The 26,576-nt window shown below is 42.2% G+C and overlaps 1 protein-coding gene across 1 annotated transcript in view; it reads right to left on the bottom strand.

The window, feature by feature from the left end:
• Positions 1–26,576, bottom strand: part of FLT1 (fms related receptor tyrosine kinase 1) — a 171,397-nt gene that overhangs the window by 124,358 nt on the left and 20,463 nt on the right. The window contains exons 2-3 of the mRNA XM_026493054.4: positions 21,219–21,315; positions 20,598–20,824 (exon numbers count right to left, since the gene is read on the bottom strand). Coding sequence (XP_026348839.2) covers positions 20,598–20,824; positions 21,219–21,315 — 324 coding nt within the window. The remainder of the gene's footprint in view (positions 1–20,597; positions 20,825–21,218; positions 21,316–26,576) is intronic.

Raw genomic sequence — 26,576 nt, 5'->3', positions numbered from 1 at the left:
GGTTTCAGAGGTAGCATGGCCCCACTGACACCTTGATTTCAACCTCTAGTTTCTAGAATGTGAGACAATAAATTCCTGTAGTTTTAATCCCCCCCCCCCAAAAAAAAGTGACGTTGGTGTAGCCTGCTACAGATGGAATCATTTGACACACACTGGACACTAGAAAGGCCCTATTATCACAGCCTAGCTCCTATGCCCTAGATTTCTAAATAATTCCTCCTTGCCCTCTGGGAAGCCTTGCTAGGCCAGCCCCTTCCTTATACATTTTCTCTGTCCCAGCCCACCTTAGGGGCCCTCCCCACATCCCCAACATTCTCCAATAACAACACTTCGCACACCCTACACTGAACTGGCAGGTTACTTCCCTGACCACAAACTCGCTGATGAATTCCTAGAGGAGAGGAGACAGATTGCATGCACCTCGGTCTGATGTGTAGGAAAGAAATGAATAAATGACCGAACAAAATGGATGAAGGTCTATCCAACAACTCTGTCCTTTTACAGATAAGACAGAGATGTGAATACGTGAAGTGATGTGAGCAGAGCCAAGCCTGGAGACCAGTGTCTCCTGACCTTCCTTCCCTGTACCACCGTCAGGGCTGGAGCTCCCCCCCACACACACAAGGGCTGTAGCGGGCAACTGCTCTTCAGAGACTCAGGCGGATTTTCACACATGTCGTGGGGAAAGGATGTGCCCTGTCATACTGTCTGGTATTGGAGGAATTCTGAGAAGAGGACAATCACCCAGGGGCAGGGCTGTGAGGGTAGGCTTGGGGAAAGTGCGGTTACAAAGGCTGAGTCAGAGGGAGTCAGCTGATTGTGGGGTTTCAGAGCTCACACTTTATTTACAAACTGGTTTGGAATCCTGGCTCTGCCCCTTACTGGTTGTGAGACCTCAGGCAAATCATTTTACTCTCTGTGCTTCATTTGCAAAACCCACTTCAAAGGGCTATTATGGGGGTGCCTGAGTGGCGCAGTCGTTAAGTGTCTGCCTTCGGCTCAGGGCGTGATCCCAGCGTTCTGGGATCAAGCCCCACATTGGGCTTCTCCGCTAGGAGCCTGCTTCTTCCTCTCCCACTCCCCCTGCTTGTGTTCCCTCTCTCGCTGGCTGTCTCTATCTCTGTCAAATAAATAAATAAAAATCTTTAAAAAAAACAAAAACAAAAACAAAACAAAAGCAAAAAAAACAAAGGGCTATTATGAAGGTTACATGAAGGAATATATGGAAAGTGCTTAGAATGGTACCTGGCAGATAGTTAATACTGGAATTGTGCTGCCTATTACTTTTATTATTATGAGAGATTTGAACTTATGGAGAGAGGGGGTTGGGATATATGAAAATCACGAATTATACCCATGATCTTAACTATAAAAGGTATAAATATACATTCAGATATGGCATAGGAAAAAAAAAACCAAATACACTAAAATGTTTGAGTAGTGGCTTTGTTGTTATTTTCTTATTTACCTTTTTATATATTTGTCAGATTTTCTAGAATGGTCATGTATTATTTTATAACCTTTTGAGTTACTGAATTTAAGTCTCAAATTATAAAGCAGCATCCATTTCTACTTGAGGAAAACTATCAATTCTGCATTTGATTTACTTTAGTTTTGCCCAATAGAATGAGACATTAACACTGCACAGTTAATAGTTTTATGTCTATTAGAAGAGCTCAGTGGGTGTGGCAACATATGCAGAGAGGAAAAGTTAATTATACAGAGACAAAGATTCACTTATCAGCACAAAATTCCTCCCTTAAATAAAGTTGTTGAGCTAGACATTCAGGCAGAAACTATTGGGATTTGTTCATTCCTTTCCTTCCTCCAGTGAGTCTATATTTTTGTCTTCTTTGTGAGTCCCAAGGTAAACACAAACACCAGGAAATGGCTTAATTCATGTAACTTAACGGTAAATCCTTCACATTTAATTTACTGTCTCCTTAAGCAGCTATTTGCAACAAAGGACACTGGAATAAAAAGTTTGTGCAGGAAATAGTAAACATCAGTGTAGTCATTTCTAGGCTAATGGACGCCAATCCCAAATGAAAACAGAAGAGGTGAACTTGTGCCTTTGAACGTCTCCTTTCCCTTTGACACTTTGGATCCCTCCAACACTTGAATTTTACTACAACTATTGGTCTTTACAAGCCAACACCAGTATCGGCACTGGGCTCACTGCAATTCTGTTCACAACTTCAAGGAATTGTGTCCATCCCAACACAATTCAAGATACATCATTTGTATCAAGTCAGCATGGCATTAAAACCCACCGTGCTTGCAAATGAGCTTATGACTGTGGATACAAGCGTGTGTGTGCGCGTGTGCACACACACACACACACACACACACACACTATGCTCTGGGCTTATTAATAGTATACTTCCTCTGCAATTTGCTTCAAGGAAGGGCTAAGAATGAACTTGCCTGACATATTATAATACAAACATTTTTTGTTTTGTAGGACCATAGATACAGAAGAGGTCACGGTTCCATTAATATCACCAGTAAAACCACTTACTACTCCCATAGGACACATTTGTCTTTGTCACAAAATTAAAAATGACTTCTGAACCCAGCCAGCGCTGCAGAGTGGTTTCCTGAGACCAAATTGGCTGGTTGTTGAGCGAGGAAGAGCTGCTCCAAAGATTGTCGGTGCGCTGGCAGCACAGACACACTGTCACCAGGGACCCGTGCCAGCACACAGCTAGGCAGAGGGCACGCCACCCTCCCCTCTCCAAACTCCTAGAGCTCAAAGCAGTGACAGGAAACTGGACACAGAATGTGAGGTGTTCTCCTCCAACGGCAGTATTGGGGCTCAGCCACGGGGAAGATCAAACAGAGACCCTTGCTCTGAGTGGTATTACATCTATTTTTTACATGTGTTTTTTTCCTTTTGAAATCTGTACTCACTCTGGCACGTTAAGGCATGCAGACACAGAGGTCCCAGCATGCCACCCTCATTCCACGCCATTCCCACCAGCATCACTGGGGCATTCTTGCGTTGCGTTCGGGAACAAGTGAATGACCCAAAGAATGCAGGGAAGCTTCTCTGCTTTGAAAGGGGTTCAAGAGTAAACATCTTACTTCCCAACACCTTCGTGTTCCTCTGATTTTAATAAAATTTTTCCTGATTTCCTTTTCCTTTAATTTCAGTTTCTTACCTCTAAGTTCTGATTATGAGGACTCCGTTATTTTAAAGGAGGATATGATTTTAATTTATTGAGGATGAAGTGAAGAGGCTGAACCAACCCCATGAGAGGGTTCTATCTAGACACAAGAGTTCTCACATCACACAGGTCTTCGTGTTGGGGACCATACCTAGTGCTCAAGGAGAGTTGGTTCATTGGTAAAATGGTTCGTTTGAAAGACGAGGGGGGAAAACAGGAAAAGAGGTAATGTCTTCACTCATTTACAGTGCTCATCAAAGCCTCTGAAAATTCAAAGCAGAGCTTGGAGTAACCATAAGAAAGCTGAAGTAGCTATACTAATATTAGATAAAATAGACTCTAAACCAAGAAATGTTACTAGAGATAAAGAGGGACATTTTATAATAAGAATAGGGTCAATCCATCAGGAAGCTATAATAATTATAAACATCTGCAACTAACAACACAGTAGCAAAATACATGAGGCAAAAACTGACAGAAATGACAGAAATAGACCATTCAACAACCACAGATGAAGATCGCAATATCCAATTTCAATGGAACAACTAGACAGAAAATCAAAAATGAAATAGAGGGCTTGAACAACACTAATAACCAGCGAGGCCCAACAGACACCTACAAGAGACCCCAGCCATCACAGCTGGATATGCACTCTTCTCAAGTGCACGTGGAACATTCTCTAGGATAAACTGTATGCTAGGCCACAAACATCAACAAATTTAAAAGGATAGAAATAATACAAAGAGTATTCTCTAACTACGGTGGAATGAAAACAGAAATTGATAACAGCAAGAAACTTGGGAGGCCCACATATTAAACAAAACCCTCCTAACTAGTGAATGAAACAAAGAAGAAATCAAAAGCGAAATGAGAAAACAGATGAATGAAAATGAAGACATTGTATTCCAAAATTTATAGCTCTGTGGAGGGAAATTTATAGCTGTATGCCTACGCTGATAAAGGAGAGAGACCTCAAATCAATAACCCACTCTTCCACCTTAGAACTCTAGGGAAAGGACAGCAAACTAAACCTAAAGGAAGCAGGAGGGAGGAAAGAATAAAGATTAGAGTAGCAATGAATGAAGCAGAGAACAGAAAAACAATAGAGAAAAATTTGTGAAACCAAAAGCTAGTTCTTTGAAAAGATGAACAAATTGGATGGGGTGCCTGGGTGGCTCAGTCATTTAAGCATCTGCCTTCAGTTCAGGTCATGATCCCCAGGTTCTGGAATCAAGCCCCACATTGGGCTCCCTGCTCAGCAGGGAGTCTGCTTCTCCCTCTCCTTCTGCCCCCCCCCCAACTCATGCTTGCTCACTCTCTCTTTCGTGTTTTCTCTCTCCAATAAATAAAATCCTAAAATTAAAAAAAAAAAGATGAACAAATTGGAAAACATTTAAACAGACAAGATAAGACAAGAAAAAAAGAGAGAAGACAAATTAATAAATCAGAGATGAAACAGCAGACATTACTACCAGCATTACTAAAATAAAAAGCATTATAAAGGAATATTGTAATTATGTGCCAATAAGTTAGATAACCTGAAATGGACAGGTTCCTAGAAAGACATAAACTACTGAAACAAGACTAAATCAACAAGAAACAGACACCCCAAACAGACCTATAATAAGTAAAGAGATTGAATTAGTAACCAAAACACGACCCACAAAGAAAAGCCCAGGCCCAGATGGCAAGTGAATTCTATCAAACATTTAAATAACTAATACCTATTCTTCAAAAACTGTTCTACAACAGAAGGGAAAACTTTCCAATTCATTCTGAGGGCAGTGTTACCCTGATACCAAAACCAAAGACATCACAAGGAAACCACAGATCAATATCTTTTGTGAGTGTGGATACAACAAAGCTCAACAAAACACTAGCAGACTGAATACACATAAAAGGAATGATATACCACGACGGAGTGGGATTTGTTCCAGGAATGCAAGATTGGTTTAACATCCAAAAATCAATGTCATTAATATACCATATCAATAGAATAAAAATCAAAAGGCAGACAATCATTTCAATAGATGCAGTAAAAGCATTTAACAAAATCCAAACCCCTTCCATGATAAAAACACTCAACAAACCAGTAATAGAAGGGAACTTCCTCAACTTGTTAAGGAAATCTACAAAAAAACCCAAAAAAACAAAAAGCAAACAAAAAAAGCCCACCCTAACAGCTAGTGTCATACTAATGATGAAATACTGGATGCTTTCTCTTTAAGATTAGGAACAAGACGAGGTCGTCCACTCTACTACTTCCATTCAACATTATACTAGACGTTCCATGGCTATCGTGAATAATGCAATAAACATTCTAGCCAGCACAATTAAGCAAGAAGAAGAGTAAAAGACATCCAGATTTGAAAAGAAGAGGTAAGATTTTCTCTTTTTTTAAGATGACATAATCTTGTTATAGAAAATCCTAAGCAATTCACTAAAAAAAAAAAAAAAAACAAGTATTAGAACTAGTAAATAAGTTCAACAAGATTGCAGGATCCAAGAACAATATATACAAGTGAATTATATTTCTATGTACTTGCAGTAAGCAATCTGAAAATGCAATTAAGAAAACAATTCTATGGGGCGCCTGGGTGGCACAGCGGTTAAGCGTCTGCCTTCGGCTCAGGGCGTGATCCCGGTGTTATGGGATCGAGCCCCACATCAGGCTCTTCTGCTATGAGCCTGCTTCTTCCTCTCCCACTCCCCCTGCTTGTGTTCCCTCTCTCGCTGGCTGTCTCTTTCTCTGTCAAATAAATAAAATCTTTAAAAAAAAAAAAAAGAAAGAAAACAATTCTATTTGTAACAGCCATCAAAAAGAAAAAAGTACTTAGGAACATATTCAACACAGAAGTGTTAAAGTTATACCTTGAAACTACAAAAACATTGTGGAAAGAAATTTAAAGATATAAATAAATTAAAAAATATCTCATGTCCATGGATTTGATGACTTGACATTGTTAAGATGGCAATGCTCACTAAATTAATCTATAGTTTCCATGCAATCCCTGTCAGCATCTCAGCTGACCTGACAAGCTGATTCTAAACTTCAAAATTGCCAAGGACACAGAATAGCCAAAACAATTTTGAAAAAGAAAAAGAAAGTTGGAAGACTTACACTTCTCAATTTCATAAGTTACTACGAAAACTATAAGCAACAGTGATTAAGACAGTATGGTACTGGCATAAGGACAGACACATAGATCAATGGACTAGAACTAAGAATCCAGAAATAAGCCCGTGAGTCTATGGTCAGTTGATTTTTTTTTTTTTAAGATTTTATTTATTTATTTGACAGAGAGAGACAGCCAGAAAGAGAGGGAACACAAGCAGGGGGAGTCGGAGAGGAAGAAGCAGGCTCCCAGTGGAGGAGCCTGATGCGGGGCTCAATCCCATAATGCCGGGATCACGCCCTGAGCCGAAGGCAGACGCTTAACTACTGAGCCACCCAGGCGCCCCTATGGTCAGTTGATTTTTGACAAACATGCCAAGATCATTCGATGGGAAAAGAATATGCTTTTCAACAAATGGTGCCGGATTAACTTCATGTGCAAAAGAATGAAGTGGACCTTTCTATCACACCCTACACAAATATTAACTCAAAATGGATCAAAGACCTAAACGTAAGAACTAAAATTATAGAACTCCTGAAAGAAGACCTTGAGGTAAATCTTCATGATCTCAGATTTGGCACTGGGTCCTTACTATGATACAAGCAACAAAAGAAAAAAATAGATCCACTGGAATTTATCAAAATTTAAAACTTTCTGTTACAAGCAAACAATGAATCATGGAACACTACATCAAAAACTAAGGATGTACTGTATGGTGACTAACATAACATCATAAAAAATTTTTAAAAAATTTAAAACTTTCATTCTTCAAAGAATACTATCAAGAAAGTGAAAAGAACCCACGGAATGGGAGAAAATATTTGCAAATTATATATCTAGAATATCTAGAATATAATTATATAAACCTAGAATATATTAAAATCTAGACACATATGTAGCTATAACATGTGTCACCACACTATATATCTAGATGATATTAAACATTTAAATAGACAATTATATAAAATATATTAATATATAATATTAATTAAAAAATTGAGGAACTCTTACAACTCATAATAAAGACAATTAGCCCAATTAAAAACTGGGAAAAGGCTCTGAATAGACCTTTCTCCAAAGAAGATACACAAATGGCCAATAAGCCTGTGAATAGATGGCTCAACATCATGAGTCATCAGGGAAATACAAATCCACACTACAATGAGATACTGCCTCACACCCAACTGGATAGCTATAATAGTGATGATGATGATAATAATAATAATAATAATAATAAATAATAATAAATGAAAACCCACAATAACAAGTACTGGCAAGGATCTGTTAAAATTGGGACCCTCATACACTGTTGATAGGAATGTAAAATGGTGCAACCACTTTGGAAAACAGTCTGGCATTTCTTCAAATGGTTAAACATTGGGTTACATAGGATCCCGCAATTCCTCCACTAGGAATCTACCCAAGAAAATGGCAACTTATGTCCACGCAAAACTGACATACAAACGTCCTAGCCAAAAGGTGGGAACAACTCAAATGTCCATCTCCTGATAAGCAGATAACTCAAATGTGGTAGATCCATACACTGGAATATCGTCCAGCAACGAAAAGAAATGAAGTGCTAATACGTGGTACAACACAACATGGATAAACTTTGAAACATGCTGCATGGAAAAACCCAGCATATATTTATGCATTTAATAATGCAATACCACATATTTTATTCTATTTATATGAAATATCCAGAAAAGGCAGATCTATAGGGACAGAAAATAAATTAGTGGTGGCTTGGGGCTGGAGGTAAGGATGGAGGGTCGGAGTGTACAGGGGTTCTTTTTGAGATAATGAAATGTTCTAAAACGGACGGTGCTAATGGCTGCATATATCCGTCAGTATGTTGAAAACTATTACAGGGTACACTTTTTCTTTTAATGTTTTTTTATTATGTTATGTTAGTCACCATACAGTACATCCCTGGTTTCCGATGTAAAGTTCAATGATTCATTAGTTGCGTATAACACCCAGGGCACCATGCAATACGTGCCCTCCTTACTACCCATCACTGGTCTATCCCATTCCCCCACCCCCTCCCCTCTGAAGCCCGCAGTTTGTTTCTCAGAGTTCATAGTCTCTCACACTTTTAAATGGGTGAATTGTATGGTATATAAATTGTATCTCAAAAACTTGCTTTGCAAAAACCAGAACTTTGGGCTCGTAGAAATGGTGACGCACTATTGTCTGAGCTGGAATAGTTCCTGGAGATCTCCAGGGCAAACTCTTCACATGATGGGTCCTTGCGACCTTTTCTTCCACTCCCCTTTGCATCCGGGTGGGGTACTCATGAAAAATGGAATTTTCCCCTGTGCAAAGTCATCCTGACTGTAAATATGTCCCTCTGCTCCCCTCGGAAGCCCCAGGTCAGCGGGGAGCACAGCGAAACCTCTCGGCCCTCGTTTAGAGAAGTCACGTGACTAACATGCCTGAGGAAGGTAGTCCGCACCGAGTATACAATTAAGTATTTCCTAGCGAGGTATCCTGATTTTCCTAATGAGTATCATAAAACCTCAGCTGTAGTTTACCACCAACCCTAAACATATAATCACGGTTACCACTAGTGGTGGCTGGGCATCCAGATTCAGAAGTGAGAAAAATCTTGGGGTGGCTGACCTGGGAATATGAGCAGCCAGCTTCTGCCATCTGGACAGATACGGCACACAAATACTTCTGCTCAAGCAAGGCAAAGAGAGAAAGGTCAGCATGTCCCAGACTCAAGATGCTATCCCCAAATGAAAAATTTTTTAAATGTATTATTCGTGTGGTACAAAATAAGAGCTGCCTTCTTTTTGGAAAAGCTCTTTCCTGACAACCTTCCTTCAGCAGAAAAACATGAAGTTTTGCCTTGTCTTGCTTTGAAGCCCCACCGGCCCAATTACAAGAGCTAACTGAATAGGAAGGGAGGAGAAAAGGACAAGAGTTAGAAAAGAGAGAAGAAAACACAGATGACGGTCCACCCTCACTCCCTCCTCTTGCATCTTTTATGAACTTGCTCCTTGAAACACGGGCAGCTGGCGGCAGATCAGGGTAACCAACCCTCTCAGCCCCGTGTCCAGCAAAGGCTGAGCACATGGGAGACAGTTGGCTGATGTTGATGGAGAGAGAGCAGGTGAAGCAAGAAAAAAGGTGAAATCAGGACGTATTATATACCCAGCGCTGTGCATAAAGCATAGTCTGTGAACTCAAGGTCCTTCTACTATAGTCCGGCTCTCATGGTCAGCACATATACTCCCCCCCACAGAAATTTTCAGATTGATTAGAAGAAAAAGTACTAAATGTTGCCTTAAAGGAGAAGAGGAAGATCATTTTTTAAAAAATGACGGCTAAGATCTAAATAAATTAGTTGATTATCTAAACAAGAATGCAGTGCTGCGTAGATGGTAAGCTTGGCTAGACTGTAAGATCCAGGAAGGTAGAGAAGGTCTCAGGCATTCCGCGTGCCCTGGAAACTCGCTGACTGGGTGTTCACGCAAAGCTGCTTAGTTGAATGACCTCAGTCAGCTCTTGATCCTGAGGACCCGAAGCATCTCAAAAAGAAAAGAAAAAGAGAAAGACAGGAAGGAAGGTAAGAAGGAAGAGAGGACGAGTGTTAAAGGAAGGTGGTAGGATGGATGGATGGAAAGGAGGAAAGACAGATGGAACGATGGAAGGAAGGAAAAACAGAAGAAAGGATGGATGGATGGATGGAAGGAAGGCAAGATGGAGGGAAGGAAAAATGGAAGGAAGGAAGGACAGACAGCAGGAAGGAGGGAAAAAAAGAAAGCAGAAATGAGGAGAAAGGAGAGGAAGGAGCAAGGAGATCTGAAGGACTATTGTAACTCTTCCTTCTACTGCCGAGATTTTGGCCATGTCCCAAGTCCTATTATTTCCAGTTCTGCCTCAGAATCATCAAATTGTAAAACTGTTAAGAGGCTTTTATGATATCCTAACACTGTCTCTCATGTTACAGAAGAGGAAACTGAGGCCCGGAGAGAAGGAGCACGGGAATAATATGAATGGCTGAGCCAAAACTGAATTCAGGTTTCCTGATTCTAGACCATTCTCTCTCCACCACCCTAAAATCTGGCCCTGACCCTCCTGAATGACTCGGGAGCAACACCACCTTCAAATATCCGTACCCCCCCATGGGAGAAATGGTGGCACAGACACAGGGGTAGCATGGTCTTCTGACAGAACTTAGAAATGCAGAACAACAGACTGATAAGTAATTCTCACTGCTGGAATTGAGCTGAGCTCTGTCTGCTGCCAGTGATCCCTTGTGGTCTCTGTGAGAGCCCCCTCCTGACTGAGAGCAGCCAAACCAGAGAAAGTCCTGTTTCTTGGAGACTAGAGATGGAATTCTTTCCAAGGTACAGTCGTGAGTACAGGGGGCACCTGGTTCACACTCCTCCCCAGCCGGTACACGGGTTCTCCTAGGGAGCAGCTCTCAGGCAAACATTCCTTCCAGAGTCTTGGGGAGTCGGGAGCCAGGGTTCCGTTCAGGTCCTGCACGGACGACTCGTGCCACCACGGGACTCTCTGGGGCTCAGCTTCCTCATCCAGAAAGCGCGGTAAGCACTTTCCTATTCCCAGACTTACGATTTGTCATGCATTCACTAGGAATGTTCACTCTGGGCACGGCACGCTGACATCCCTCCGGGGGCCGGGCACGGAAGGCAAATGAGGGGAGCAGCAGGATGAGAGACGGTGAGAAGGCTGGCAGTTGAGAGTGTGGGGACCAGGTCTGGAAGAGGCAATTCTTGCTTGTGGCAGCCAGTTGTTGCCAAGTGGAATAGCGGCCAGTATGGCTAATTTCCAGTTTTTAAAGATAAGTAGGGAATCAGGTTTTTATGTGAACTCCTCCAATTATTAAATATTGGCAGCCAAAAGCACTCTGCCTGCCAATCAAAACGTATGGCAGCTGAAGCTGGCCCACACGCTTGCAGTTTGCAGTCCTGCACCACGCTCCGCCTTCCTCCACTGCATTTCATACTGCGCACAAAGTTCCGGGGGGGGGGGGTGGGGCAGAAGCCCTGGCAAGGCCGTGTTGGAAAGAGTGGGGGCTTCGTCCAAAGCTTGACTCGATAACTTACAAACTATGCAACCTCGAGCACAGTATCGAATTTCGCCAACTTTTCTGTAAAAGGAGGTTTATAATGGAATTTATTCCATTGCGTTGTTAGGATGAAATGAGATGATATTTGTAACGAATCTGAGCCAGGTATCAATAAATGAGAGCAACACACACCAAGTCCTAAATGAATCCCAACAGGGGGCAAGACCCTGAGGGATCGTCTCATCCAGACCCACCAAGCTAGCACCTGTTTGAATACCTAGACACATGCGCAACTCACCAGGTCCCAAGACAGTTCATTCTGGATAGCTTAGGTGTTAGAAAGCATTTCCTTCCATCAAACTGAAATGCCTGTCTTGACTTCTTCCATTCTTAGAAGGCACTTCGGCCATCTAGGTTCATAAAGACGAAGAAGCTTAGTCTCTCCTTCATTTAAGAAAACGGTGTCTCCTGTTTTCCCACCCAATTCTTTACTTCTTTAAACATTTCAGTTCCTTTCTTCGTTTGTTCCTCATCAATGGGGATAATAAAGCCATCTAATTATTTGATAATCACAACCCTATGAGGCAGGTGCCCATTTTACAGATGGTAAAAATGAAGTTTAGAGGGGTTGAGCAATTTGCTAGGAATTCCCGTTTTCATTGTTCGTCTTGAAGTGTAAACGAAACGGTAAGACCGGCACCACCTTTATTCTGAATGCTATGTACTTATTCACGCAGTCCGAGACTGGATTCGTTGCCTTGGCCGACGCGAGTCTCTGTCAGGTGTGCTCGCTCAGCCACAGCCTCCCCCTGGATGGTCCCAGGGCAGTTAGTGGGTTTTGCAAGCCAAACGTAGTCCTTTCCACTTCCTCCTGTCAAATCTCATTTTCTTAATCCCAGTTCACTGTTTAAGTCAGGTGGAAATTTTTTGGATCGTGATTCGGCCACAGGATAGGTGAGTTTTGGGCCCCAGATTTTGCTCATTTGCTCAGCGTGCCCTCAATGGCCTCATTAAAGCCCAGGAGATGAGGTGAGGCTAATGTAACTGAAAAATCCCGTTTCTTTCTTTCATTTAGCAAACATTCTTGAGCACCTCCTGTGTATGGGACCCTGTGCTGGGTGCTGGAGCTAACATAGTCCGTCCTGGTCCTCCCACAGCCTGGGAGAGGTGAGTTCTGTGTGGAAGGGGAGGGCAGAAGAAACACCAAACCTAGTTTGGGGGAGCCTGCGGACGTGATATTTAACTTGAGACCTGAAAAGTTAGCATAAGCTGGTGAAGAACAGCTGGAGGGAGGTGTGGGGGACAAGCGTCCCAGGCAGAGTGTCCCTAGTCTATGTTTCTCTTACTGCTTTTTCCCATAGTGCTTCACAATTGGTTCACTGTAACAGATTTCATTTGCCACAATTGCAGATGCCTTGAGAGTTAAGGGTATCATCTCTGTCATTTCTATTCTGCCCAGCATCGTGCCTTTCACACAAAGTATTTCTTGCTGATCGATCCTCCCAAGTAAAGGCACAGCATTATGTCTACCATCTCATTTAATCTCCTGACAACCCCGAGAACTAGTCCTCTTCTCATTTTATAGGTGAGGAAGCCAAGGCTCTGAAGTTGATCATACTAACAGCAGTAGCCGTCACAGAAACATTCACACAGCTACGAACTCCTGACTGCTAGAGGTGGTGAAGGGCAAGAACTTTGTCGCCCTCTCTACTCTGTACTAGTTATAGGACTCCTTACGTGAGCAAGTCACTTAACCTTTCTGTGAAATGGAGAGAAAATGACAGCACTATTCAGAGCCCTGTGGAGGCAATGCAAACCATCACCTTCTGCAAAGTGCTTCCCGTGGTGTCCAGCAGAGTGAGACCTCAGTGTTAACCATTATTCTTACTAAGGAATTTGTACAAAGTCAAAGACCTAGCATGTATCAGAACAGGGCTTTAAGCCTAATCTGAACCAGATCACATGATCTCAACTACAGCTCGCTGGTTGACATTTGATAAGGGAAGGCAGGATGTCTATGGTTTTAATAAGTCACCAGTTTATCTGTGAGCCAAGACGATGCCGACGTAACCCCACCAAATGCATCAGACGACAAAACAATGAGTATCTTAAATAGTAAAGGAGAACGAAAGAGGTTCAGCACCGCAAGGACCACAAAGATCAAAACAGATCTTCTCTGGGTCTCCAGGCAGGGCAGGCGTTTCATTGTCATTGTTAAAGAAAGTTACAAAATGTCAGCAACTCAAAGTCTTTTCAGCTTAAGGGGATTTCTCCTGAAAAAGTCCCTTGCTTATTCTTCTTAAAAGATGACTTAAAGGAGATTTTAAAAAATCCTTAAAGCCATAAAGTTTTGATGTACTGTTCTTCACACTTCTTGATTGTAGAAGGAAAATGAGGGGGTATGGTCAATCTTATTGCCTTTGGACGTCACTGCCATCTTGAGATTTCATGATTGTACCTCAATCGTTAACTTCTCAAAGTCTTAGGTTGTGTCCAAATGGCTCATTCAAGACTATGTTCATTCTGATTATTTTTTAGTATTTATGTAGTTGTACTCGATGCTGTGTGACATACAATTGTATGGCAAAGTTTAGTCAGTTGGCATGCCAAAGTTTTCTGGCATTTTGGCATGCCAAAATTCCCTAGGGAGCCTAGGGAGTGTCAGAAAATGCTCTCTTTCTGAGGGAAGGGCCGGAACATTTGGCAGGTACCATCAAGAGCTAAGCTTGAATTCCTAGGAATATGCTAGGTGAACAGAAGGTCTGGGGCAGGGACAAGGAAAGAAAATGCAATGCTCCTGATTGTCAACAAATCTACCAGTAGGAGTGGCTTCCATCCCAATCACACGTAAGTATTTTCTATGGCCAAAGACTCTTGGTATCTAACGACAAAATGTTTCTTGAAAGGAAATATGAAATGGCAGGGCTTGAAGATATCAAGAAGGTCTTCTATCAAATTTTCACAGAGCTGGAAAGGACAATGGATAAGAGTTAAGTTACTCTTCTCTAAACTCTCGCCATGTGGTCCTAATCAGCTGTCTCCAGTGACGGATAGAATGGATAATCTCCTTCATGCTCGCACCCAGAGGGAGTACAGAGCTGGGAGGCAGAGGGGTCTGTTTCCCAGGGAAAAATCTGCCATGCCAATCAACAGTGACATAAGTGTATATTTTAAATCCTAGAAATATTTCTTTCCCCTTTTATACAACTTCATCAAAATGAAAAACAAAACAACCCACAAACCTTGACCTTGCACTACATTTCTAACGAAGCTGTATGCAGAGACAGGACAGAGTGTTCCTAGGTATTCTTTACAGAAGATCATCTGTAGTAAAATTCTGGAAATGCAAATCAGCTTCAGGCTGCTGCTGTTTTAGGAAGCCCACCTGGGTTTCCAAAGGCTCAGAGTCCAAACTCTGTTCACCTCAACGTGTTCATCTGTCTCCTGAGCAAATACATCAGGCAACGATGTAAGAAGAATAAGAAACACGATTCATCAGCCGACCTGGCTGCATTCGTTGCTCCTAGTCCCGCAAGGTGACTCCTAAGTTGTCTTTGAGACAACTGTGCGCTCGGGAGACTACTAGGGCAAGAATCTTAGACTGCCCCCAAGACCAACACTTTGGAAAGCCATTCTTATGGAAAGATGCCATGCTAGAATAAACTCAAGTTTCAGAAAATGAGGGGCAGAAGCCATAGGTGAGGGATAGAGATGAAGTGAGTAAGGGAGGCGAGGGGAGAAGCTCTTCGGATGGGCGGGGGAGGGGAGAATGAACACATGCTGAAAACTGACTTTTAAAAAAACTGGAGATGACTCTAGACATTAATCTAGCAATAAAAGATAATGTCATAGATTTGCCAAGAAATCCAAACCTAAAGAATTCAGCCAACTAGCGTGGCTAAGAGTTCTGTTTTTGTTTTTAAAATTGGTTTCTAATTTTCTTTCTTCCTACAAAATGTAAACTGTTTAAGCATCTTTTCCCTTGGAGGAGAATTTTGATGAATAGAAACAGTATTTTCTCTCTAAAGTTTCACGAAAATATGAGGGCGGTTGCACGGAAATGTTTTTGGAAGCTTCAAGAGTCCGTTCAGCTGCGCGATGCCCTCCCCACCCATCATGGCTCTGAGCTGAGCCACGCGGTGCATCTGACCAAGCACCCAGCTGATGCAATTCCAAGCACGAAGAGCCCCCTTCGTGTCAGGCCGGAGGACGAAAATCCCTTGTGCAAGCCACCTGACAAATGCCGTCATCACTACAGCGCAAGAGAGGAGGCCGCAAGGCTTACAGAAGTGCATCTGCGGATCGTTACCGTTTTCATTGAAGTCCCCCAACGTTATCATGGCTCTGCGGGTTGAACTTGCCATACCGGGATGGCAAAGGAGGCAACAAACCCCAGCTGCTCAGACATCACCCAGCTAAGCAGTGTCGACTGAGCATCTCCCGTGGGCCCTGCCGTGCACGAGACCGGGGAAGGCACCCAACGGAGGGCAGTGCTGGAACAGAACGTGCGGGCTTCGCCGAACATCGGAACGGTGCCCTCCGGAAGGACTGTTGGAGGAGTCCTCGTCACTCCCTAGAAAGACCCACTTGTGAACCACAGTTATTCTCTAAAAAAGTTAAGCCTGTGCATTTAAAAATGCTCACAAATCTATTCTGAGTCATGGTCTTAGGCCACGGGGACTCCAAAATCCTAAGATCCCCTAACTTTGCTCTTTGTGCCTCCCGCAGAACAAGCAACAGCAGGTGTGTAACATGTCTGCAAACAGATTCCATCCGCCCACGGCACCTCCAGGGTCAGACCTATTGGTGGGAAGCAGGATTCCAGGACTTTGGTGTGCAGAACCACACAGCCACAGAGCAGACCCATCAACAGGAGGAGAGGGGTTACCTCCACTACTGAGTTCTCTGCACACCTCTGCTTCAGAAGTGAGGTGCAAAAAACACCATAGTGTGGGGCTCCTGGGTGGCTCGGTTGGTTCAGCGTCTGCCTTCGGCTCAGGTTCATGATCTCAGGGTCCTGGGATCGAACCCAGTGGGTCTGACAATTTTTTTTATTTTTATTTATTTCTTTCTTTTTAACCTAAAATTAAGCTGCTATGCCCATCTCATCAGTTTGACACAAATGAGAAAACCAATGGAGGAAAACTCAGTCAGGAAAATGCTCTAACCCATTTGCTTTCATAGATTCAGAGAGAAAAACAATCAGGTAAAGAGAAGCAAAAAAAAAAAGAGACGAGTTTCTCTTACAGGAAAGAGATAAAAGATATCCACCCAACGATAACACACACACACACATCCATTTTTTTCCCTTTTTGATTATATATTTTTTTCAAGAGAAGACATTATACTTTAAGGAGCCCTGAAAGGCTTTGTTGTGGAGAGAGGAGGAATTCAGGCTGGCTTCACAGTGTGGGGAGCTCAGCATGCTAAGTTCAAGGTCTTCCTAACTAAACCGGAGACGCTGACAAAATATTACATACTTCGGAGATGCCATTAAAAACTCTCCTGCTCAGCGTTCTTATTTTGTGGACACAACTCATATATTACAATAATAATTTCAAAGAAATCCTCCAACTTTTAGGAAAGGCTGAGCTGGGGCCAATTCCTCATGTACACCAGAGGGTCAGAAAAGCCATGCAAGAGCATTCCTTCTCTGCAACAGGGACGAACACCACCTAAGTAGCCCTTACATTAGTCTTCATCCAGAAAGCTTTCTGTTCCGCAATTAGCAAAGCATCACAGAATGCTTCACAATTTGTTTTTCTTTATGACCCAAAATTCTGTAGCTGTAACTATGGGGGGATTGCCATTCATTTTATATAAGCAATTTTCTAAAAAGTATATAGTATTTTTTTAGCTACTGCCATTCAACAGCCATGTATCAAGACCAAGCCAAGGGTATACCAAGAGAGAAGGACGACTGTCTTCACATCAATGTAATTTAGTGAGACAAAGCTGTACTTAGCAATGGGTACAAGCTGCCCGGATACCCCTCCAGAATTCTGAGAGTCTCTGACTCCTCTCCCTCACTCACCACGACCCAACCACTCACGAAGGCCAGCTAAATCCCTCCAGCCCCCAACTTCTCTTTCCCCATGGCTCTCAGAGTGACCTTAGACTACCAGCTCTCCTGCATCGGTGCACACAGCAGCCCCATCCCTGGTCTTCCCGCCTCTGTCTTGCCCTCTCTGGATCTCCTCCCACCACTGAGAATCTGAAAGGAAAAATCTGACTACCTTACTCGGCTAATACTTTTCCAGTCACTCCCCAGGTAGCCTCGATGTGAAGTGGATCTTTGGTTCTTCGCTTGTAAAATAAAGAGAGGAATGCTTCATGGGGTTGTTGGGGGAATTAAATGGCATAATGTAAACAAAACCATTTGTTTAAACGAAACTTCTTACAAATGTAAGAAGTTATTACATTAAAGGAAATTGTAATTTACCAGACAATTCAGTAATTAAAGTGGTTAAATATAATTACTTGAATAATTAAATTGATGTAATGGATTATGTCAGAGGCTTGGTGGATTTATACAAGCTGTAATGCCAAAGTGGTGATGTTTATTTCTTTGTACACCACCTATCAGATGTTATATCCGAATCAGTGCTCAGGTGGGAAATGTGCCTCTTACCCAGCAGGCAATCGACGATGTCTAGATGATACTTTGGTTATAGTTCACATGCTAGCTCTACACAGACAAAGCTGCACAGCCCTGATTCTTTTCTTGGAACCCTATCAGACTATAAATCTACGTCTTTTTCAAAAGATTTATCTAACACTGTTTCTCAACTTCATGGGAAATCAAAGAGAAATGCCAATACATCCATAGATGCTTATCAGGGCAGAAATTCTCCAAACAGAACAATGAGCTCTAAAGTAAATATTCAACAGTAATAAATAAGTGATAAGCAGTCAGTACCTAGTGAGTAATAGCAGCTGTGTATCAGGAACTGGTTGGAGTTTTATTAATCCTAGAGACAATTCTGAGTCATCGGGGGACAAGCTTTGTGGCCCTGAATGAAATTAAACCTGCAATGTAGCAAGTATTCAATTAAAATGAAAGCATTTTCGGGGACCCTGGGTGGCTCAGTCTTGGTTAAGCATCTGCCTTCGGCTCACATCATGATCCCAGGGTCCTGGGATCGAGTTCCACATCGGAGCAGGGAGCCTGCTTCTCCCTCTGCCTCTTCCTCTCTGCCTCTCTCTCTCTCTCTCTGTGTCTCTCATGAATAAATAAATAAAATCTTAAAAAAAAAAAAGACCAACTTTTTTCAAAGGAATTGATACAATAATGAAAATATGAAATGCATAAAATGTTAGGCAATTTGAAAAAGTTACAGTTGCTTAATAAATTATATCACAGCTACCTTGGACCTCAGGAAAGTGGGTTTTGAGATCAACATCACTATCAGGAAAGACTACAAAACTGACATTACCATTCAGAGTCCAGTTTAATAGGCATGTAGGAGGCAGGAGGTAAAGGTGAAAATAACTGAACATTATTTTTTAGAAAAAAAAAAAAGATTTTTTGGGGGTTTTTTGTTTGTTTGGTTTTTTTTTTTTTACTCATTTAAGTATTTGATTTGCAAGTCAGACTCTGATAAACCCACAGGAGAAAGTTTTATGAGAATTTTAGTATGAATGAATTTTCCCCCTTTCCCCTGGAGAGCTGGGAATAAAAGTGTTTTCTTTCCTTGGCCAGTGCCAGAAAGAACATAACATACTATGTGGAACTAGAAAAAGAGAACAGATGGCTGAGTATAAGACTTTTTCCACCACTATCAAGCTTTGTGTCTGCTTTCTCCCTGAGCTGCAAAAGTACCTCTCTGGAAGTCTCCGTCCCTGCTCTGCACCTTTTCCACTCTGCCCCATTTCCTGCCTGCCACCCTCTCTTCCCTCCTTTGGACATGGGCTGACTTCCCCAAGCCAAGATCCCAGGCCAACCTCTCCCTCTGACTTTGAAGTACACTGGCTACATTCCTATGATGGCAAACTGCTAGTAAGTTGTTATCTACCCCCTCCCCCTCCCACCCCCCTCCCCGGAAAAATGCAGAATGTAAAAACAGGAGTTTGGAAGAACAGAATGCAGAAAAGTGGCTCAGTCTCAATCAAGCTGATAAAAGTTAAAAAAAGAAAATGTTCCTGGCAATATCATACAGCTGCTCCACTGTCTCCTAACACAGGAGCCCGGAATCTGGAGTATTACATGTCATGCTTGGGTAAAACACCGTCTAGTTGCCTTATTTCAAAAATTAAAGAATCCTGCCAAAACGTAATTCTGTTATTTTGCCTCCCATGCAAAGGCTCACCAGGAAGGGGACCCACCATACTGTATATTCAGGCTACTGACGCTGGTGGTTGCTTGCTCTGTTTTGTTTCTTAACTTGATTTTGTGCATGAGGTGTCTACTAATTTTGCTTTGTGTTCTCTAGAGCCTTGGGGTTTTTGTTGTTGTTGTTGTTTTTTAAAATCCCATTCAATGAGTTTTGGAAATTGGCTGGAACTGATAAACAGGAAAGAACAAAATGACAGGGCATTTGCCTTATTCTTTCTCGGGCATCCATTTCTCCTGTCAATTGGTATTTCTTTAAGGGTTTTGCATTTCTTTCCCCTGAGTATCACTTCATATGTTCATTCTCCAAGGAGTGAAAAACAGTACCGTAAAAACTATAATTGAAAAACGATTCATTTTTACCTATGGCCCTTTCTACAATATAATGATATGTGCCAGCTCCTATGTCATTATAATACTTGCTTAATGAACACGAAATAATACAACATTATCAACTGGAACCAATGCTGTAACATTCAAGGGACATGAGCAACATTATATTTATAAATTTAGTAGAAAGAACAATATTTTACAATTCTGACATACAAGTGAATGCAGTTGTGCTAAAGGACAAAAAAAATCTTGTATTCTGTTTTGCTCTTCTAGATAATTAAGAAATAGAACTAAAATCTTGTCATTTATTCATCCAGCTATGCTACATGCCAGTCACTATTCTAGGTGCTATGCATACAACTTTGAACGAAATAGACAAGAGTCTGTCCCTGCAGGGAACACATAATTGACTACCCGTCCTTGAAAATCATGGTTGAAACTGACCCTCAAGAAATGCATTCCACCAGTTTCCAGGGCAGAAGCTCTTTCCTGGACTGTTTCCTTCATCACTAGGAATGACCACTTTCCAAGGGATCAGGATGGATTTATAACCCACTGCAAAGCGATAACAAATAGAATGTAGAAAATGGAAATCCTACCATTAATAAATATATAGATTGTAGATTCTGTTTTCTTCTTCTTTGAAGCAGGTATAGATAGATATTTGCAGCTATAGAAGCCAGTGTGGTTTGCCTGAGCCGTGTTCAAGGTCAAAGTACTGCAGAACTGTTTGCCATTCCTTCCACAGGCAGATTTAGTGATGCTCAGCCTTTTGCTTTCCTTTCTCACTGTTTCAGGCAAAGACCATGAATGGGCTGCTTCCCCTCTGCAATCACAGATAAGAAAACAAAACACAGTTAGGGCTGGGGCCAGGTCCTAAGCATCCATTTCATTAGGAAGCGCTATTCTGAGGGCCTTGAAATGCAGTCCTCTTCTTCTTTACAGAGAAGCAACACATTTAGAAAGCTTTTAAACAGCTCGGAGAAATATGCAAAGATGTTCGTTCAGGGCATCCCTTCCCTGTTTCCCCTTGAGTGAGCTGAGTCTCTCCTTATGCAGCGGGCTGGATACATATGGCTTGCACTTGGCAGCTTACAAGCGACCACATACGTCCCCTCCCCACCTTTGTTCTCTGAGAGGCGACCCTTCTACTCTGCCAGGGAATGATTCTGCCTTAGAAAAGGCAACCAGGTTATCCCCAAACCAACACAGTCACTTACCTACATTTGAGATACAGTGTCTGGCCTGCTTGCATGACGTGCTGGGTGCCTTTTAAACTCAGTTCAGGACCTTTTAATTTTGAACCTGAACTAGATCCTGGAAAACAAATTTTGGAAATGTATTATTTGCAAATTGCCTTCTCATTTTTTTTTTTTAAGTCCTATCTTTGGGTGAAGGTAACTTTTAATCTTTAACTTACTTGGATCTGCAAAAAGGTACATGTAATATTAAATTCTCTAAATTCACAAATTTTTTCTAGTCCAAGCCTTGTTCACAAATATTACATGTCCTACTTTCCCAAATGATTTAAATAATATCCAAACCCATTGATTTAGAACATTAATAGATTCAAACATGTTTCTAAATGCAGCCATGTTAAGAATATAAAGTAACATTAAAAACTCTCAGGATTAAATGTCAGTGTCATTCAAAACTGAACTTCTACCATGGTGGACCATCTGGTCATACAGGCCTGGCTGATCTTCTTTTCCAAATACAAAGTATAGAAACTTCCTGGGTTCTAGACGTAGCTCAGTGATTAGTAAGGCCGTGATATTTTGGGCGAATCATTTCTCTTTCTGAATCAGTTTCCTCTTTTGGAAAACCAATTATAGACCAAAATCAGTTTTAGAAGCCTTTTGGTTTGTCTTACATAATCTCCAAGTTCCCTCTATAATGGAAAGGAAAAAAGGGAACTATTCACCCCTACGTGACATTTGACAAGCATACTTCATGGGGAATGTTGTGAGATAATGAGATAAGCCAAGCGAAAGTGCCTGGAAATCTACACATCTCTGCACAACACGATAACAATATCCACCCTAAGGACTCTGTGCGACACTAGCTAAGCCACCTCTCCCTCCAGAGCTCAGTTCTCTCATCTGTAAAATGAGAGACCGGGCTAGATGACCTTGGATCTCTGACTCCATTTCTGACATTTCCAATCCCATGATCCTTGGAGCCACTGGTGTTATAGGGGGTGATCCTCTCCTGAAGCGGCGTTGGGCATGGCCTCATCCCAATAAATACCAATCAGGATCTCTCCCACCTCTTCCTCCCCACCCCCACCCCCGCACAGGCAGGTGCAGATGCCTGGCAGGCGCAGGAGATCAGGGGCCCAGGATTAGCAGGGACAAGGGTGAGGGGACAGATATTCTTAGAAGAAAAGTTAAGCCAATCTTGCAGCCAATCTTTGGGAATACTTTTTTTTACTTAAAAAATAGGTTCATGCAGTGGAATTCAGGATAGAAGACTGAGCTGAATCCTCTAGGCTTTTATGTTAGATCGCAGATCTATGAGATGAGATACACATGTCGAATTCCCCGGCTAAGTCTAGCAGTGCTCTCTAGCGTTACTTGTGGGTCCTAGTATCACAAAGAAAGCTAGGCTCAGTTTAAAACTCTGCATTTGAAGATTAATTTCTCCATTTACTAGCTGCATGGCCTTGGACTTCCTTCATTGTTGCTCCTTAGTATCCTCAGGCGTAAAACCGGAAAATCCACCATCTACCTTGCAGGTGTGGTGCATGGATCCAGAGCTGGGTCATCTAAGTGGCGGTGCTGCCTTGACGTGGGGCCGATGCCCGGTCACTGCCACCTAGCAGAACTGCTTCCCCCCACTGCTGCCAGAGTATTTTGTTGAGATGTAATTGCAAAGACATTACATTAACTCAATCTGCATTTCTGATGTTGCTGGTGATATAAATTAATGTAAAAGAAACTTTTTATACACAATAGGTTCTGGTATCAAATTACAGCTGGGGAAAAATGACTTGATATTAACTAATTTAAATTAAAATCACTGTTTCATGTAGATCCAATTGGTCTATCAAGTAACCCCATAGAACAAATCAACCCATTCAGATACCTAGTGAAGCATTTTGTACTTTATTCATCTCCATGAATTTCCTGACGGCTAAAAATCAGCGGTCCCTGGGAACACTAAGATTTTCTAAAGCCACAGCCAGAAACGGATAACACCTATCCTAAAAAAATTCCCAGGCCAGAATAGTTTCTGCCCTTCTTTATGGCATGGAATTCTGGAGATTTCACTAAGTAGTTGTTTGTGTGCTGGAAAAAATCCAACAAAGTTTCCTGCGGAAAATTCTGGCATGACTGAGAGCGATCTCTGTGGTTTATGCGGAGATGGTATGTTTTCTCATCCAGGAGAAGTCAGGGGAAAGAAGCCTCCCTTTTCATGACATGAGGTGAACCTCACTGCCTGCTAGTTCTGTTTCCAAATCATTTGACTCTTTATCAGCACCCTAGAAAACCAATACTCCTGACCCTTATCAGAAAGAAGATCTGACCACAAAGACCCACCCAAATCACAGCTGAGGGGAATGTTATATAGAGAAGATCCCCTAAAGAATACGCCACCCACACGCTCCTCTCTGTACTCCCCATTCCATCCTCCCACGAGAAGAAAGCAACACAACTGAGGGTTAAATAAGACACAGAAAATAAGAGTTACTGGAAAGTTTAGGGGGAAAATGCTAAGAAAAATATTTTATTTTATTATTAGTCTCCACTGACATCAATGAATTTTGCACTCAGAATGAGGAAGCTAGATTAAAGAAGTTGATTCAACAGAGGAAAGGAGAAGCAGAAGGAAAGTATTTCCAAGTAACTGGACACTGTGAGTATACCATCGTTCTTCATAAAGATTAATGGAGGTGCCAAGACTACAGTTTAACAGGAAAATGAATAGGGAAAAAGAAAAGCGAAATATTTATTCCTCAAATGCTCTGAAATCACATTAGGCCTTAAAACATTTCTTTGAAGCAATTTAACGTCCAGGCACCCACTTGGGTAATGAAGATCTAACGTTTTTTGAGTATCTGCAGTAGGTCAGCACTTTCTCCATTTCAGCAGTGGCATACACAAAAAGGAAAATACAAACATGCACATATCCATATACACCGCCACACCACGTGAAAATCGGTTTGCTCTTCTCAGCAAGTAGCTCAGAGTCACGTTGCCCAATTAGAAACAAATCCACAGGAAACTTCATTTCCAAGGGTGGATGCTAGAATTTAACAGGGATTCTCCCCTTGTGAAGCTCAGACGGGGATCAGAACTTTCCACTGTTGGCCACGGTAGCCTCAAAGTGTGGCTGAAACATATTATTGTCCCCTCAGTGAATTAGGTGGTCTGTGAACCCCTGTTTTCATCAAAATCCACTAGAACAGACAGCAGTCTCCTCTCAGCCGCAGGGACACGTTCCAAGAGCTCCCGTGGATGCCTGAAACCACACCAGTACCAAACAGGACAGATACTGAGTTTTTTCCTATACGCCCACACCTACGACACAGTTTAATTTGTAAAGTTGGCGCAGTAAGAGATTAGCAATAACTCATAATAAAATCGACCAATTATAACAACACACTGTAAGACAAGTCATGTGAAGGCGGTCTCTCGCTCTCAAAATATCTTAGGTACGTCACTCCCCCTTCTCACGGTGATGGGAGATGATAAAATGCCTACGGGATGAGACGAAGGGAGGTGGACGACGTGGGCACTGTGACGGAGCATTAGGCTGTTAATGACCTTCTGACCTTACGTCAGAAGGAGGATCACTGCTTCTGGGCCACAGCTGACCTCAGGTGACCAAAACCGTGGAGAGCAAAACCACACATGGGGGAGGGGGGACTACTGCGGTCATGAGAGAGGCAAAGAGATGTCCTTCTGTCAGGAAAGTTATTATTTAAATAACAAAGCAAAAAGCCCTGCAGACCGTGGAGGTGGGCTTTATCGCACGCTCATTAGAATAAGCTATGAAGCATTGCGGTATAATACCCCTCAAAGGCAATGGACGTGGGCGACCACTGAAACTGGTAGTATTCTTGTCTGACTATTTTCCTCACTGTCTGTCTGTTCTGTATTGTCTGGTAGGGGGACAGAGAATAGAATGTTATAACTCGTGGACAAAAATCCCTTCCCTCGCCCCAGGCCAAACCTCTGCTGGAAAGCCCATATCCAGACTGTTCTAAATCACGACTCTCCATTCCCCTTCATTTTGTTACGCAAAATAGAGTGCTCTCTTTGACTTCAGGGGGAAGAATGAGTACAGTTCCAAGTAAAGTATGGCTTTATTTTGCAATCAAAGCCAAAGCCCAAATGAGTGAGGCTCTTTCTTGAAACTACTCTGCGGGATACTGACGGAGCACGTTGGTCATTAGGAACCAGACGGCCCTGCCTACCACTTTTAAGACAGAGAAAAGACGCTATGGAGGGTTGGACTAAAAGCATCATTAGGAAACTGCTGTTTTTACTGACCTATGTAAAAAGTGTTCTTATTAGTCGACTACAACTTCAAGACAAACCTCTTAGCTCCTCTTCCTTCCAGATGCCACCCGTTCCTTCACCTCTACTATACTGAACTCCAAGGGTGAATCTCTGCAAGGAAGGGGACTTAGCCAAGTACAAGTCATGAAACGTCTACGTTTTTCCCTTTTTGATGTAGTCAGTAATCTCCCCAGTTCAGCTACTCACTAGCTCTGCTGTGGCCATGGGCATGGACCTAAGCCTCAGATTCTTCATCTGTCAATAGAGGGGGATAGCCTGAGATTTTGAGAATTCCTTCCAACCTAAAAATTCTGCGATCCTGAGATTACAGTAATTGATACCAATGTACAAGTTAGAAATCACATAAAAAAATAATTATGAAGAATAAAAAGACGACCCAATTTAAAAAATGGACAAAGGATCTGAATAGACCCTTTTCCAAAGAAGCTTTATAAATGGCCAATAAGCACATGAACATTACATGCTGGAAAAAATGCAGGAAAATACAAATCAAAACCACAGTGAGATACCACTTCACTTCATACTTCCTAGGTTCGATTAAATTAAAAAGACAGACAATGACAAGTGCTGGCGAGCCTGTGGGGACCCTGGAGCCCTCACATATTGCTGGTCAGATTGTAAAATGGTACAACCACTTTGAAACACAGCATGGCAGTTCCTCAAATGGTTAAACATACAACCCAACAATTCCACTCCTAGGTATGTAGGTCTCTATCCAAGAGAACTAAAAACATATGTCCACATAAAAACTGGCACACAAATGTGTACCTACAGCAGGATTACTCATAGCAGCCAAAAAGTGGAAACAACCCTAACGTCTATCAATGACGAATGGATAAACAAAATGTAATATGTCCATAAATGGAATATTACTTGGCAATAAGAAAGAATGAAGTACTGATACGTGCTACGACACAGGTGACCCTTAAAAATATGCTGGTGCACAGAGGAAAGACCTTTGAGGACACAGGGAGAAGGCGGCTGTCTACAAGCCACAGAGAGAGGCCTCTGAAGAAACGAAACCTTCCGGCACCTTAAATTTGGACTTGC

This window comes from Ursus arctos, unplaced genomic scaffold, assembly GCF_023065955.2.
Source record: "Ursus arctos isolate Adak ecotype North America unplaced genomic scaffold, UrsArc2.0 scaffold_10, whole genome shotgun sequence".
NCBI lineage: Eukaryota > Metazoa > Chordata > Mammalia > Carnivora > Ursidae > Ursus > Ursus arctos.
This window is presented reverse-complemented; position numbering and strand designations above follow the sequence as displayed.